The sequence below is a fragment of the Cinclus cinclus genome, unplaced genomic scaffold, assembly GCF_963662255.1.
Source record: "Cinclus cinclus unplaced genomic scaffold, bCinCin1.1 SCAFFOLD_32, whole genome shotgun sequence".
NCBI lineage: Eukaryota > Metazoa > Chordata > Aves > Passeriformes > Cinclidae > Cinclus > Cinclus cinclus.
In genome coordinates this window covers 4,198,008-4,214,463 of record NW_026912098.1, presented here as the reverse complement: position 1 = coordinate 4,214,463, position 16,456 = coordinate 4,198,008, and the positions used below count along the sequence as shown (strand labels likewise).

General features: G+C 58.0%; 1 protein-coding gene across 1 annotated transcript; it reads right to left on the bottom strand.

The window, feature by feature from the left end:
• Window positions 1-12,030: 12,030 nt before the first annotated feature.
• LOC134057422 (serine/threonine-protein kinase pim-1-like) lies at window positions 12,031-14,412 on the bottom strand. Its single transcript, XM_062514410.1, is given in 5 exon segments — window positions 12,031-12,137; window positions 12,394-12,573; window positions 13,213-13,579; window positions 13,775-13,825; window positions 13,912-14,412. Coding segments are annotated over 5 exon segments (1,206 nt in total).
• Between the last annotated feature and the right edge of the window lie 2,044 nt (window positions 14,413-16,456).

The following is a 16,456-nucleotide window of genomic DNA, read 5'->3' as shown; positions in this document are numbered from 1 at the left end:
CAATCACAGGTGGAGCAAGAAGAAGCAGGGGCTGTTTTGCAGCCATGCCCAAGAGAGACTGGAAGGGTGCCCTCCCTCTGGTCTCACTTGCTTGGCTTTCTGACTGGGTCTGGGGCAGGGGCTGTGATTCCTCATTTGTGGGGACCAGAACCGCACTCAGGATCCCAGCACTGCCTGACAGCGCTCTGGACACTGGCACGGTCACACGTCCGAGTCTCGGGCACTGTGCTGCTGCCTCATTTGTCCTTTGGCACACCCAACGCTCCTTGTGAAGCCCTGATGGTCTCTGGTTCTGCCCTCTTCCTGACCTGGGCAGGGATGGAGCATTGCTGTGCTTTCAGGAAGCTGGTGTTGAAACCTTGCAGCATTCCAGTCTCCTTTGCCCTCTGTGGATGCTTGCCATGGAATCAGTCCCAGTTGGGTTCAGAGCATACTCAGGTGGAGTGGCTCTTCTAAAACCCAGGGCCTCCAGGGTGCTCAGCAAGACCTTTAACTCCACAGTGTTGTGGAACTGGACCTTTAGCACAGAGATATTTCCAGCCTGATCTGTCCTTGTTCCTCTGCATCTCTGCACAAAACACAGCGTGGAAGAGAACGGCAGGAAGAGCCCATGTGTCCCAGGGCTCCGGATTTGCGGCGCTTGAGCTCCACAGAGATGCAGGCAAAGTGAAGAAGCCAAACTCTTTATTGATGGAGGGGGAAGCAACGGGAGGAGCTGGAGGGGACAAAAGGGATGGGTGCAGTGTGAGGGCTGGAGGGAGGGGGCAGTGAAAAGGGTGGAATGAGATATAAGAGAAAAAAGGGATGGGCACAGTGTGAGGGCTGGAGGGAGGGAGCAGTGAAAAGGGAGGAATAGTGGAGGGAAGATGAGAGGATGGGCAGTGTCTGAAGGCTGGAGGGAGAGAGCTATGTACAAGCAGGGAGAGGGCTGAAGCCACATGAACTTCAACAGGCTCAGCTGTGCTTGGAGCTCCAGCTGGTCTCTTCTGGTCTCAAGGTTGCCTCATCTTCCATGGCATCTGGAGAGCTTAAAGGGATGCTGGTTCTTCTGAGCCAGCAGATGAGCATGGTTCTGCAGCTCTTCAATTGAGTGTATCTTGAATTCCTACGTTTGTCTGGGACGGGCTGTCGTCTGTCATCAGGGCTTGAAAGACTGGAAGACAGAGGAAAGGAGCCATGGTCAGAGCCCAGATCTGTGGGAATCCAAGGTGACCTTCCTGCTAGGGCCATCCCACCTAGCTTATTCCATGGCCAACACAGAGGAGGGGCCAAGGGGATCAGCTGCAAGGTGTTGGCCACAAATACCCCCACCCATGTCCCTGAAATCTCTGTGTGCTCCATCCACGCCACCGTTCATCCACACAGGGAGTGAAACCCTCCACAGCCGGGCCAGGGATTGCAGCTCCCTGCCCAGGGATTGCAGCTCCCCCCACCAGCCCCTCTGACAGCCCGCTGCCCTCACTCACCCTCCCTGAGCACCTGGGGCTCTTCCTTCTGCCCCCTCAAGCTCTGCCCGGTGAGCCCTGGGAACACAGAGCCTGTCACTGCCCCAGCGGCACAGCTCCCTGCCAGCGGCGCTGCCAGCCCTGTGGCCGCTGGCCCTCCTGGCCCGGCAGGGCTCAGCCCGGGCCCTCGCCACCTCCTGACACCCAAGGAAGGGCACGGCTGGGAGAGGGCGGCAGCAGCCCCGAGGGCAGCCGGGGCTCCACGGTGCCGGGCCCGGATGGCGCTGCCGGGGCAGCAGCCGGGGCCGGGGCCGCGCCGTGGTGGGTGGGGAGGGACCCCGGGCTCACCAATGAAGCTGATGGCCGCCTCTCGCAGGGGCTCCTGGGGGCTCTGCAGGTACGGCAGGGCCTGGCGCAGGTGCTGGGCCGCTCGGCTCCTGTCCTCTGCCAGCTGGGGAGAGCGGCGGCAGGCAGGGAAGGGTCGGGGCGGGCTCTGCCCCTTTGGCAGGCGCTGCCCTGAGGCGCCCGGCCCCGGCCTCCCCTGCCCGCCCAGCCCTGAGGCGCGGCCGGCAGCCGCTGGCGCCGGGCTCTGCAGGGGCAGAGGGCCGGGTGCTGCCCGGGGAGCCGCGGTGCCGACCCGCCCCGCGGCCCCGTTGGGCCGGGGCTCCGTCGGCACCCGGCTCGGGGCCATGGGAGCCTGGAGCAGAGCCCGTGCGGCCCCTGGGTGCAGCACTGGGCACGGCCACAGCTGCCAGCCCCACACAGCGAGCACCGCGCTCAGGGGGCTTCTCCAGCCTGAGCCTGGGGCTTCCAGGCCGTCCTTACCAGGCACTCGGCCAACTTCCACAGCTGCTCCTTCTTCAGCAGCTGCTCCAGATTCCTCCTCTTCAGGAATATGTTTGCACAATGCAGCGTTTCCCGAGAGGCCTGGAGAGCAGCAGAGATGTGGAGATGGCAGCGCAGTTCAGGGCACAGGACCCGTGTCCCTGTGCCAAGGCCTGGAGGAGGCTGCAGCCCGGGAGGTGCCAGGGCAGGAGGCAGCCGAGCCCCCTCCCAGGGATGCACCAGCAGCCCACGAGTCCTAACCTCCGCCACACGCCGATTTTCATCATGACAGTGGAATAAAAGTGGGAGTAGGCTCTGGCACACAGTTGACTTAAGGGGCTTTTTTCCCTCGTCTACTACCAATTCCATCACCTTGCAGAAGAGGTCAAGGGAGAGCAGCTGCATGTGGCTGTTGTCCTGGAGGAAAGGAAAAAACCTCAGCACCAACTACTGCAGCCCCTGAACAACAGCCCAAATAATCCACAGGGCACCAAGTTTCTGGGCAGCAGCCAGTGCCCGTGGCTGAGGACACTGAGCCTTACGTTGTCAAAGAGGGCCAGGAGTGCCTGGGCCAGCTTCAGGGCGGTGGTGCTGGATATCAGGATGTCTTTGTCCTGGAGCACATTGGTGAACACGTGGAGGCTCATGCCAACCACCTCTCCATCTGCATCAGCCAGCAGCTCCAAAAGGCTTTGAGACAGGCTACACATTTTTAGGGCCTGTGTGGAACACAAGGTTGTGCTGTGAAGCCACGAACGACAGCACCACCAACACTGCCCTGGCACTGCAACCCCAACTGCAGGGCCCAGAGGCCAAAGGCCTGTCCCAAAGAACTCAGGGAGGTGAGGCAGGAGAGCTGGGAGCATCTGCCTCAGCTCCTGAAGCCCAGCCAGCCCAAGGGGCTGCTTTCCCCAGCGCAGCTTCAGCCGATGTCCCCTTCTCACCATCGAGGGATCCTTGCTGAGCACCACAAGGCCTCGGAGCGCCAGGCGACGCCTCTCCCTGCACTTGCTCTGCACATGCCTTGACATGAGCTCAAGGATGCTGTCAGCACAGTGAGTGAAATCCAAGCAGTCCAGGACCTGGAAGGCACAGGGCAGTGACAGGGGACCCAGCCAGCAGGAGCCCAGATCCGCACAGGGCTGGGCCCAGACAGCAGCACAGGGCACGGGCACCGTCCCAGGCAGCTGTGGCGATGACCACAGAGAGCTGGGAGGCAGCTCAGAGAGGCAGCGCTGGCCATCGGGCTCACCTCCACAAGGAATGCCAGGAGAGGCAGATCCCAGCGTGGCTCTTCCCTGCTGAGCCAGCCAAGCAGGCGGCGTGCAACCCCAGAACACACGGAGAGGGAGGCACGGCGCATCTGCCTGATGGGGGAAAAGGCACCAAGACACTGAGGTGGGCAGGCAAACCTCTCTCAGGACTGAGTCACAGAGATCCAGTCTTTGCCCAGCATCCCTGGAGCGGATGTGGGCATTTTGGGAGGCTGCTCCTTCTGGGCACCTCCTCTCCCAGCCTTTTCCAGTCTGCTTGGCTGTCCCTTGGTGACAAATCCCTCTGGCCCATGAGCACAGGGACTGTGTGGGGCACCCTGGGCACAGAGCACAAATGTCGGGGACAGAGGGGAAATGGGGGTCTCACCTGGCCAGCAGACCCACGGCATAGTGCTGGGTGTCAGCACAGAGCAGCGTGTCCCAGCCACGCTTGCGCTCCATGGCCATCACCTCAGGGTCATAGTGCAGACAGAAGAGCAGAGCCTTCATGGCCTGCACCGCAAACCTGTGTGCAGAGCAAAGTCCAGGTCACCCTGGGAGCACTGGTGCTGGCCACAAGGGCATGGGAAGGACAGGAGGGCTAGGACCTGTTGGGGTGGCTGGGAAGGCGATGTTCCTCCCGGCACGCTGTCCAGAAGTTATCAACTTCCTCTGGCATCTGCTGTGTGGTGATGACAACGTGGAAGAGCAGAGCCACAAACAGGCGGGAGGAATAAAGGATCATTGCCTTCTGGCACTGAGGCACAATTAGCCAGATCACCAGAGTAGCCTGCAAAAGAAGCAGCCCGAGACAGCGCTCAGGGCTGAGCTGTCCATGGGGCAGGGCCCGAGGGGAGACGCAGGGGGAGCAGCGGGCCCAGTGCCCCCTGAGCCTGTCCCTAGCCCAGGTTTCAGCCCAGTGCCTGAGGCACGGAGAGTATGGAGAGCTGCTGGAGAGGCGACTGGAGAGCGAGCAGAGGCCAGTTCCAGAAACTCACAGCCATGGCAAACACGTCTTTGTTGTCTCCATCAGAGGTGCTCATGCTGTGCAGAGGCCAATCCTCCATCACACAGAGCAGTGTGGGCAGCACCTTCTCCACTGTTGGTCCTGACGAGCCTATGGCTCTCCACATCCTTGCAGCAGCTCTGTGGGATCACAGCTCTGTGTCAGGGGGTCTCAGTCACAGGACCAGGCCCTGTACAGCTGTGGGGCCCAGGTGACAGAGCCCCAATGCCCTGAGGGGGAGGGAGGGAGCATGGCAGCAGGCTGAGGAAACAGAGGGGCCTGAGGGTCCTGGAGCTCTGTGCCTGTATGGCAGACCCCATTGGACAGGCTGTACAGGGCCATGGTCCCTAAAGGCTGTTGATCCCTGAGCTCTCAAGGCACGTGGACCCTGTACCTGTCACACGTTGGGGCACAGCGCAGGAGGGTCAGCACCACGTCAGCAGGGTGTTCTCCAGCCAGCCTCCAAATGTCAGTGCGCAGCCTGACACCCACAGTGGCATGGGACACGAGACTCTGGTGAATGCTTTTCACCATGGCTGGCACCTGGAGGAGGTGGGGAAGACTTGGAGCACTGTCCATGGGAGACACTCCCCAGCTGCCCCTAAGTAGTGCTTCTCTCCCTGCCACACTGTGCTGGCCTCAAAGACTGAGGGGGCCCAGTGACCATGGCGTGAGTGGGCATGCACTCCTGTGAGGCCTCAAACCCTGGCCTCAGGCTGCTTACGTTTGGCTGGGAAGAAACACAGGGCTCCTTGAAATAGTCCCCAATGAGTTCCTGACTCAGAGTGGCAGTGGTGTCAGTATTTGTGATGCCCTCAGTCTCTGCAGTGCCGGCCATGTCCTCAGTCTCTGCCATGTCAGCCTTTGCCCTGCCATCATTCATTGCAGTGTCAGAGCCCTCTGAGCACTCAGGTGAATTTGGGCTGACATCAGGCTCTGCCTGGAGCTCGGTCAGCCTGGAGTCAGGCTCAGCTGTGCCCTCTGTAGCTGTGGTTCTGGTCTTCCTACGTCGAATGCGTAGGAACTTCTGGAACCTCTGCAGGAGAACAAAGGACAGGGAAGAGAGGCAAGTTCCATGCAATGCTCCAAGCGCTGTGCTGGGCTGAGCAGTGACAGCAGGCCCAGCCCAGGTGGGGATGGCTGCAGGTACCTTCAGTGTTGTGCGGAAGCGGCCGCGGGTGGGTTCCTGCTCTTGTGTCCGGTCAGTGGCTGCTCCTGGGTAAGAGCGAGTGCAGCCAGAGCTGAGGGGCGGCGGGAGAGGCCAGAGAACACAGCCCTGCCCTGTGCTCCCCAGGCAGGGACATCCCCGGGATGCCCCAGGGGATGGAGCACGGCTGCTGCGGGGTGTCTGCCCAGCCCCTCTTCTGTCCTGTCCCTGGCCATGTCCACAGTGGGTGGGATGGGATGGGATGGGATGGGATGGGATGGGATGGGATGGGATGGGATGGGATGGGATGGGATGGGGCCCAGCTGGCAGCAGCCATTAGCCCTGTGGCCCTGCTGTGCCACTCACCATCCTGCATTGGCTGGAACTGCTCCAGCTCCTCAGGTGGTTGTTCTGGGGATACTCCAGGGCCTTTCTCTTTTTTCCCTCTGCAAACATTGAACAGGCTGAGAAATCTGCCCGCCATGTCAGAGTCTGGCTCAAGGGCACCTTCTAGAGAGATGCCTTGGGAAAGCTGTGAGGCAACAAGTCGTGCAGTTGTGCCTTGAAGACACCCACGACAGAGTTGCCTCAGGAAGGCTGCAGGACAGCAAGTCCTGCACTCTGCTCTTGAGGGCTCCTGCCACAAGGACAGGAGACTCCTCGTAAGCAATTCTGGTCACCAAGTCCCGCGGTCCGGCCGCGAGTGCACCTGCAAAAGAGAAGCCTCGGGAAGGCCACGGGCCACCAAGTCCCACAGCCTTGCCACGAGGTCACCTGCAGGAATAACACCTCAGAAAAGCTCCGGGTCAGACACGAACGAGTGCGCTGTGTGGGGGCTCCTCACAGCACCGCTCCGGTGCGTCCTGTCCCGTCGCCTGCTCCGAGCGCTGTGGTGTGGCTGTGTCACTGCCAGCTCCTATGTCAGCACAGGTCACAAAGGGTCCTTTGACACCGTGTCCCATTCCATGCCATGGTGACCGTGCTGCTTTGTGTCACAAAGGCCCTTGCACACACTGCCACCTGCCCTGGGGACACCCTCAGCCCACCCAAAGTGGCCCAGGTTGGAAGAAATCCCTCACCCCAAGTGTTTAAGGCAGCCTGACAGGATGTTTATGAGCAGCTCTAACCACCAGCAAACACTGCCCTGCTCTGCGGGCTCAGGGCAGCAGAAGGAGCCCCCAGGGCTGCTGACACAGCCGTAGCTGGAAGGGCACGGGGCCTTCCAGAGAAGCTGGCACAGCCTCCTTGGGACACATCCCAACTGCTGGCCATCCTAAACCTGGGGGTCCAAAAGTTCCCTCTTGGTCAGCCCTTGTGGCCTAAAGCTTCAGCTGCTTTAGCTCCTGGGGCTAAGCTGCTCATGCTGAATGTGACAACTCAGAGAGAAGAATACAGTTCATCCAAATCCTTCTGGGACACTGAGAGGGGAGGCTGTGCAAACAGGAGCATGGTTTGCTGTCACCTCTCTGCCCTTCATGCCCTTCAGCACTTGGGAAGCTCAGCCAAGCGCTTTGTCCAAGGGTGCAATGAAGCAGCTGTTCCTGCTCCCAGCTCTGGCTCTTTCCTGTCTCTGACCTTGACTGGTTTTGTCCCTCTTGCTGTGCCCTCTGTTCCCCCTGTGCTCAGTGGCTGCTCCCCAGGACTGTGGAACTGGCACAAATCAAGGGCTCCAGCCCCTCCTTTCTCTGCCCTTGCAGCTGCCTGGTCACAGCAGCCTTTTCCATCTGGAAGCTCCCCATGGAGAGGCAGTCCCCACCTCTGTTCCCTGCACAACCTCCAGGAGCCCAGGGCTGCCATCTCCAGTCCCTGCTGGCACAGAGGGCTCCCAGGTGCCCCAGGCTGCTGTGACACCACTGCACACGGGAGGGAACAGTGCCAGGGGCTGTGCTCAAAGTCAGGTCCATGTGCTGCTGCTGCTGCTGCTGCTGCTGCTGCTGTGGGTGTCGTTTGTCCAGCCGTGCCCCAGAGTCAGGGATCAGATGCAGGCACTGCTGCTGCTCCCTCGGGATCAGCCACAGTTTGGGTGTTGCTGTCAGTGCCAGCAGAAGCGGTGGCTGGAGCAGAGGGTGCTGACAGTGCCCCAAGCCCCGGGGCCAGAGGGGTCCCTGGGCTGGGGCTGGGAGCTGGGAGGGAGCTGCCCCTTGTTCTCCCTCTGCCCCACACAGAGCTGGGCCGGGCACAAGGGGGGCAGCCCAGCAAACAGGGAGCCTGCGAGTCCCTTCCAGCCCTGTCTGCTCAGAGCTTGGGCCTTGGAGCTGCAGGTGGACAAAGGCAGCTGCTCCTGGTCCCTCGCTGTGTCCCCGTGCTCAGCAGTGCTGCTCCATCAGTCTGTGCCCAGCAAGGGGGAAAAGCCTCAGCCCTGCAGGGCCAGGAGCTGCCGGGCTCTGCCTGAGCAGCTCAGCCAGCGGGAAGGAGCTGCTCCACACGGGAACCAGGAGCAAAGGACTGCAGCACCTCGTTCTTGGGCAGAGCCCCGATTCTCTGGGGGAATAGCAGAGCTGTTCTCATGCACTGCTGTGTCAGAGCTGCAGGTGCTGTGCCTGCAAACACAGGGCTTGAGATCTGCACAAGAATTCTGCAACTCGTGACTGGATCAGGATGTCACCAGTGCTAAACTCCAGTTTAGTCCAAAGCAACCACTCTGCATCTGCTGCTGCTATCTGCTATAATTATTTTCAAAGTATCCAGACAAAAGTAAACAGAGGAGGAGCCTACATTTTCATTGTTTATCAGAAATGCATCTCATTTTGCTGTACATTCCTTTCTTAGGATGTGTTCTCTCTGTTTAAAAAAAAAAAGCAAAAGAACAAAAAGAAAAGTGAAAATGAAGAGAACAAATAAACCCCAATGTGTAGTGAAAAATCTTCTGTAACTTTGGATTAATTAGTATCTGATCTTTTTTAAAAAGACAACTAAATTATTTGCTTTGTGAAAGTTCTGATGACATGGATCCATATTACTGACCTCAGCATCCTTTTTTAAAAGATTTTGGGGTTTGATTGTAATATTAAGTCATTTTTAATTGTGGTTGAAGAAAGAGAAAATTGAAATATGGACTGTGCATGATTGTGTTTTGAGGGTAAAAACACTGCAGTTTGAAACTGTAACCTCAAGTATTGAAAATTAATGTGATAACTCCAAATGGATTGGGTGACAGCAGCTTTTCCTATAGGATGTGCAGCATCAGAAAGACTTCATCAGTGAGGTTGTGTGTGCTTTTATCTTTGTCCTGTGCCACTCTGGGATGTCGTGAAATGGGACTTCTCCTGCCACCACCCACAGTCACCTTCTGACACTGCAGATCCTTGGACCTTGTGTCCCCAGAGCAGACACAAAGTGTTTCTGCAGCTACCCCCCTGGCACAAATCCATGACGGCTGGGATTTTTCCAAGTCTCATGTCTCCATTGTGCCATATTCCTCAATTAATAGCAGCCCATCCCAGCAGTGAATCCAGCAATTTACGCAGATGGTTGTCAGCTCCACTTCCTGCCTAGAAATCCTGAAATGGCTCCCAAATGCTGCTCCCTTCAGCTCTTGGACACCTACTCACAAAGCTGGGGAACAAATCCCCGGTCCACTGCCTTACAAGGTGAGTTATGCCAAAGTTAGAGCTCTGTGGGAAATCTCTGCCCATCCCTATCCTTTTAATATATCCATACATGGGGGTGTGCATGGATGTGTATGGTATAGAAAGGAAGGGGTGTGCAAGCAACGTGACTGACACTTTCACTCTCCATGTTGGTCCCACAGGTACAAAGACAATATGGATAGCCTGGCACAGTCAGACCTTTCTGTCCATGGATACAGAGACATCCCAGAGCCCCTGGCACAGACAGACCCTTCTGTCCATGGATACAGAGACATCCCAGAGCCCCTGGCACAGACAGACCCTTCTGTCCATGGATACAGAGACATCCCAGAGCCCTTGGCACATACAGACCCTTCTGTCCATGGGTACAGAGACATCCAAGAGCACCTGGCACAGACAGACCCTTCTGTCCATGGATACAGAGACATCCCAGAGCCCCTGGCACAGACAGACCCTTCTGTCCATGGATACAGAGACATCCCACAGCCCTTGGCACAGACAGACCCTTCTGTCCATGGGTACAGAGACATCCAAGAGCACCTGGCACAGACAGACCCTTCTGTCCATGGATACAGAGACATCCCAGAGCCCCTGGCACAGACAGACCCTTCTGTCCATGGGTACAGAGACATCCAAGAGCACCTGGCACAGACAGACCCTTCTGTCCATGGGTACAGAGACATCCAAGAGCACCCGGCACAGACAGACCCTTCTGTCCATGGATACAGAGACATCCAAGAGCCCCTGGCACAGACAGACTCTTCTGTCCGTGGGAGCACAATGGGGGTGGGTGGGCAGTGAGTCCTGGACAGGAGCCAGACCTGTGTCCAGCCCTGCCAGGCCCTGCCAAGGCTCAGTGCTGGCTCCTCTGGAATGGGAAAGCCCTTCAGCCTTGTCCCTGCCCAGAGGGGCAGTGCTGGCCTGGCAGCACAGGCTGTTTTCCCCACAGGCTGCAGGAGATGAGAACACAACACTTGCAAACACTGAGTGCAAGCCACAGCTCTGGGTGCTCCCCATGCACCTCAGCCCTGGTTCCACTCTCTGCCCCAAGCTTGTGAAGTAAAAGGCAGGTGGGGGAGAGAACTGTTCAGAGAAGGACTGAGCTACAGCTTGAGCAGGCTGAAAGATATCATTTGGGGTCATACCAGATTGATGTCATTTCAGAAGTTATTGAAGAAATTTACTTTTTGGAGGATGTCATGTTTTCCCTCGGAGGTGTACACTCTGCAAACTTGAGCTGTGTTGCTGAAATGCTCAACCAAGTCTCTGCTGCAGGTCACTCCATTTCTCCTTTGGCTGATGCCAGCCTGGTGCTGAGCTGCAGCAGAGCCCTGGCAGAGCCCAGAGCAGCCTCAGCATCCACAGGGCCCAGCTGCAAGGAGGGAAACCAGAAATTGCCCGTCAGCTGAAGGCTCTTGTGCCCCTTGTCCCAGCTGCCACGGTGCCCAGGCCGTGCTGGCCGTGCCCAGAGCAGTGCCCATCACTGCTGCCTTGGGCAGCAGAGCAGGAGGGCAGGACATGTGCCCAGCCTGCAGCCAGCCATGGCACATCCACCTCCTCAGCAGCTGCCACAGCAGGATGCTCCTGTGCTCGCTGCCATCTCCCAAAAGCTCTCATCCCACTGTGCCAAGAAGATGGGAACCCACCTCATGCCATCGCTGCTGGAAGAAAAGCTGGTCCCAAGGGATGTCCTCAGCCTTCTCCAAGGGCACGGCCCATCCACGCCGCAGCTGGTCCCGAGCACTTCCTGATCCACACTGGAGCCCACCTGGAACACTTCCTTTAGAGAAAGTATCAACAAATTAATGAAAATAGATTACAGTCCAGAAGGGGAGAAAAGAAAAATGGTAAAAAATCTCATCTCTGTCAGGGGCTTGAGGAAGGCCCAACCCTAGATGCCAGGGAAAAAGCCACCCACGGGTGAGAGAAGCCCATGCTTTCTCCCTTTTCCCCTGCACTGGCCCCAAAAGTCATGGTGATCCCAAAGCAAGCAAGGGCAGTGGAGCAGCCCAAGCCCTTCCTTGCCTGCCAAGGAAAGCAGCCATGCCCAGTTCTGGAGTCCCACCTCACTCCCACCATGGGGCTTTGTTTGTGTCGTGCTGGCTGCCCCAGCCCGGGGCACGGTGGGTGCTGGGGGCTGTTGGCAGGGCCAGGAGCTGACTCCCATTTCGTACCCACCCCAGCCCATCCCCCTGGCCCTGCCAAAAAGCAGCTTGGCAGATGACAGAAGAATCAGTTTTATCCTCCCCAGCAAAGGGGGAACCTTTGCTTCCTGGCCAGGCTGTGCAATGCCCAAATCTGGGAGCATCCCCCTGGGTCTGGACTCATCTGTAAATTCGCCGTGGAGCCTGGCTTTGAAGAAGGTGCCAGAATCCAAGTCCATCTTCAGCTTGCCAGTGGCCAGGTGGAGGAAGAGGTTGCCATCCTTGATGTCATCCTCACTGTCTCCAGCAGCAGCAGCCCCACCTGCTACAGCTTCTCCAGGGGCTCCTTCTCCTTCCCTGGGGTGAGACCAGGCTCTCAGTGTTCTGCCCAGGCCCCAGCTGTCAGTGAACCAGGACAAGCCAGAACAGCTCAGATGGTGGCCACCAGTGCTGGGCAGAGCAGCTCAAGGGCTGTGTGTTCCCACCTGATGACCCCTGTACAGTGACACAGGCAGGACAAAAAAGTCTGGGCTTCTTTGCTTCTGATTGCCAAGGCCTGTGTGCAACTGGAACTTACCAGAGCCCTGCATCCAAGTGTGCCTGTGGCTCTCTCCCTTCTTCTATGGCAGGTGAATTTGCTGCATCCAAGGGTCACAAAACAGGTCTTCTGACGAGGGCCTTTCCATGTGGAGCATGGATAAGCACCATCTGATCAGATCTTGGCACTCTGGACAGAGAAACCAGAAACCACTGGTCAGTTGGAGGAGGCTCCAGTCTGCTTTGCCCCACTGTTCTCATGCTCAGGCTGTGCTGCATGTGCTCAGAGCTGGGCCTAAACCTTCCCATCAGTTCTTTGTTTTGGAGGAGAGCAGGAGAGCAGGACATGTGCCACCTCCTCAGCAGCAGCCAGAGTGGGATGCTCACGAGCCCACTGCTGTCTCCCAGCACTGGTATTCCCCCCGTGCCCAGAGATGAGGATTCACCTTGAGAGATCTGTTGTGGCAGCGAGAGCTGATGGTTCCAGCTGATGTTCTGGCCTCTCCTGAAAGGGTGCTCCCCACAGACCATCTGGTGCAGCAGGATGCCCAGGGACCAGAGGGTAGCTGGCTTGCCATAGTACCAGCCAAAGTGGGTCCATTCTGGGGGGCTGTAGGACGGTGTTCCTCTGGAATACAGATGGAGTTCATCAGGGGGATGCTGCTGCTCCCAGAGCCTGGCCCCAGAATCCTTGGGCATGCTAGGGCTGCACCAGTGGCACATGGTGTGACCCCTTGCCTCTGGCCAGCACCTGGGACTTGTGTACAAACTTGGGGTTGGAAAAGGAGCCACTGGTGCTGGAAGAGTGAAGCAGAAGCCCTGGCAAGGCCTGACCATGACAAGGAAAAACCCACTCCGTGGTGGGGAAAATCCATGTCTTCATCCTCCCTGCCTGCATTGCCCCAAAAGACATTATGAGGACAAGGCAAGCAATGTGAGCACAGTAGTGCAAGCCCTTTCTCACCTGCCCACCAAAACAGCCGCTGCACAGGTTTGGACCCCCCCACAACCCACTGCCCCCACCCACGGGTGTTTTTGTCAGGCTGGCTGCCCCAGCCCCAGTCCTGGACACAGTGGCTGGCAAAAGCTGCCAGCAGGGCTGGAAGCTGGCCCCCCACACACCCCAGTCAAAAGTAACTCAGATGAAGACTCAGTGCCATGACTGGCAGCAAAAAGGAGAGTCCCTGCTACCACAGCCAGGCTGGGCCCTGAGATGTTGGGCCAGGAGATGCCGGGACCGGGAACACAGCCCTGTGTGGGCTCACCTGCAAAGTGAGTGTAGGCTGTGTCCTGCAGGTAGGTGCCATAGCCAAAGTCAATCAATTTTGCCTGCCCGGTGGCCAGGTCAAGCAGGATGTTCTCCGGTTTGATGTCCCTGTGCAGGACCCCACAGCTGGTGCTGTGCTGCACGGCCTCCAGCACCTGGCGGAACAGCTCCTGTGCCACCTCCTCTGACAGGAACCCCTGTGACCGAATGAAATGACAGAGGTCCTGACACCACTCCGGGTATTCCAGCACCATCAGGATGTCGTTGGGGAGCTCAAGACACTTCAGCAGCTGGAGAACTCCAGGGAAGCCTGTGGACACCTTGTCCAGCAGCACGATCTCCAGTGGTGCACTGGTGCCGTCGGGCTGCAGGAGGACCACGATGCCGTCAGCGGGGCTGATGCTGTGCCAGGACTCAGGAAGCTCTCCCTCAGCACGGGATGCTCTGCTGGCCCCACACCCACTCTCCCTCCAGGCTCCTGGTGGCTTCCACCCTTCCAGGTCTCGACTCATCCCATCCTGGCACGCCCCAGCTTCTCCCTCTGGCCCCCGCTCACTCACCAGCTTGCCCCAGTGCTGGACGTGGTTTCATGGCACCCTTTTGATGGCCATCTGCATGCCAAGGGCAACAGCAGGCTGAGCTCCTCCTCCTCCTCCTGCCTCCTCCTCCTCTGCCTGCCACTGATCCCGCCACTCACCGGGGCACTGTCCGAGAGCCGAGTCACCGCCCAGGTGCTGCCAAAGCCGCCACACCCCAGCAGCAAACCGAGCTGGTACCGCTCCTTCGTGCCGTGCTGCGCCTCCCCTGCCAGCGAGACGCGGCTGTCAGCGCTCGGCCCGGGGCCAGACATGAGCCCTGAGCACCCCTCAGCTGTCCCGGGCCGGGCAGCCCCAGGTGTTCGCTCTTTGGAATGGGACAGCAGAGGCTCAAGGCCAGCGACCGCGCTGCCGAGCGGTGGAGCTCGGGCCTGGGAAACCGCAACACAGGCAGCAGGAGCAGCCGTGCCGTGTGTGTGCTCCACGGGCCCGGGAGGAGCCAGGACCAAGACCAGGACCGTGGCCAGGGCACACCTTGGGGCCAGGGCCAGGGGCTGGGGTTGGGGTCGGGGCCCATGTTGGGGCCGGGGCCGGGTCCGGGGCCGGTGTCGGGACAGGCGGAGCCAAAGGGAGGCGATGCCGCTCCACGCACTGATGTCCATCCAGCAGCACCACCGCCAGTACAGCCAGAGCCGGGTGGAGGTGAGACCGTGCCGGGATGGATGGGGATGGGGATGGGGATGGGAAATCCCCACCCGGGGCCAGGGCAGCCCAAGGGCATGGCCCGGCTCAGAACTGGGAGACGGAGACTGGGAGAGGAGGGGGACCCAGGGAAAGAGAGACCGAGAGAGGCTGTGGGACTGCGGGAGAGGGAGAGGAGAGCCAGAGGGTCGACAAAGTCGCTTCTGTCACTGCTGCTGCTGCTGCTGCTGCAACTGAAGCCCTGGGGCCGTTTGTCCCCGTGTCTGTTTTTCTGTTGCCTTCTCGGCCCGTGCCAAGCCCTGCGTACCCCGGCGGCAGTCCCTGAACATTTTCTTCCCATGATAAAAACATCTTTCAAGCACAGGCATTCATGGCCAAGACTGGAATTGTGCCTCCAAATTTCTGTATATATGCAAGGGTAGCTCCCAGACAAAAGTTGCCAGGACTATGTAGGTTACTTTGGCTTCCTGAGGGCCAGCTCTTATCTGCCTTTGAAACACTGGGGCTCCCTACTTTCCTTCCTCCAGAAAAGAATTTCTTGTCCTGATGCCCATGGACAAAATTGGCATTTGGCCTCCCAAATCTGGTCTATCCAAGGATATCTCCCAGGCAAATGCTGCCAAGACAAACAGGTCTGGCTTGCCTTGGCCTCTGGTGACTGTCTCTCATCTTCCTTCAAACCCTTGGGTTCTGAGGTTGCTCTCCTATAGAAAGGAACCGTCCTTCTTGTCCAGGGGCCCATGGCCTCAAGCATGTGACCATTTGATAGTGGTCAAAGGAGTGGACAAAGGAGTTCAGTGCTCAGTGGGCTGGAGAGTGAGGACAGCAGAGGAGAGCCCTGGGAGGGATTGACGGGCAATTTCAGAGGTGATGGATCTTTTGACAGAGAATATCCAGAGAAAGAAACAATTAATGCCAAGGGCAAATGTGGAGGCCCAGACTGGAAACAAGGATAAAGGAATTTCTCTCCTAGAGCAGGGCTGAGGTGCATCACATCCCCCAGAAGGTGCCTGGGCCAGCCCAAGGCACAGGCATGTGCAGCAGCTGAAAGGTTCTTCTGATTTGGAATCCTGGAAGGGTTTGTGCAATCTCCTCCTAGGCCCCGAGGTTCAAGGGCTCAGCACCAAATGCACCACGGGGCTCATTGGGATCAAAGAACTCCTGACAAACCACGGCTCTGCCTTGATTTCCCTCTGGTCTGGTGCAGTTCATCAGGAAGATTTTCTGCTGCACTTCAGGAGAAATATCCATTCCGATTTTAAAGGGTATATTTCATTACTGCTCCTTTTAGAGCAGAGGTGATTGCAGCACTCAGTGACTGATGTTGATCCAGGGTCTCTCCTCAGGAGGTCTGGCCTGCTCAGAGAAGCTGTGCCTTGAGGTCTGACCCAGTGTGGACAACCTTGCTCCACATTCCCCAACTCCATCCCATCTGTCCTCCCTCATCTGGAACCTGCTTTGCTTGGAGAACTGGCTGCACTCAGGCAAAGAGATGCTTTTCCTTTTTTTTTTTTTAAGTACTCTAAAACTCCTAACTTTCCCCACTGGAAACAGACACACTCCTGGAAGAGACAGTCTGAAGTTTCCCTCATTTGCCTCACGACAGTCACAAGAAGACCCCAGTGAACCCCACTCGCTCCACACAGGAGTTTTCTGGCCTGGTTGGCTTGGAACAGGATTTCTGGCCTGGCCGAGGTAGATGTTTACCAGATAACTGTTTGCAGGTGTGCTGTGCATGCTGTGCTGATCCATCATGGTACAGTGCTCTTGAGCAGACAATAGCCCAGACATGTCGGCACCTGCTTCTCTGAGCACACAATGGTCGATAAATCTGCCTCCCTCTTGGCCAGACATCACTCGCTTTGAGAAAAGACTATAAAAAGGTGACTCTTTGGAGAAGCCTCTTGAGATCTCCCCACGGAAGGAAGACCCATCTATTGGCTGAAAACCACGAGGACGCCGTCCCATCATTGGTAGCTATTTCCCTTCTTCTCATTTCCCCTC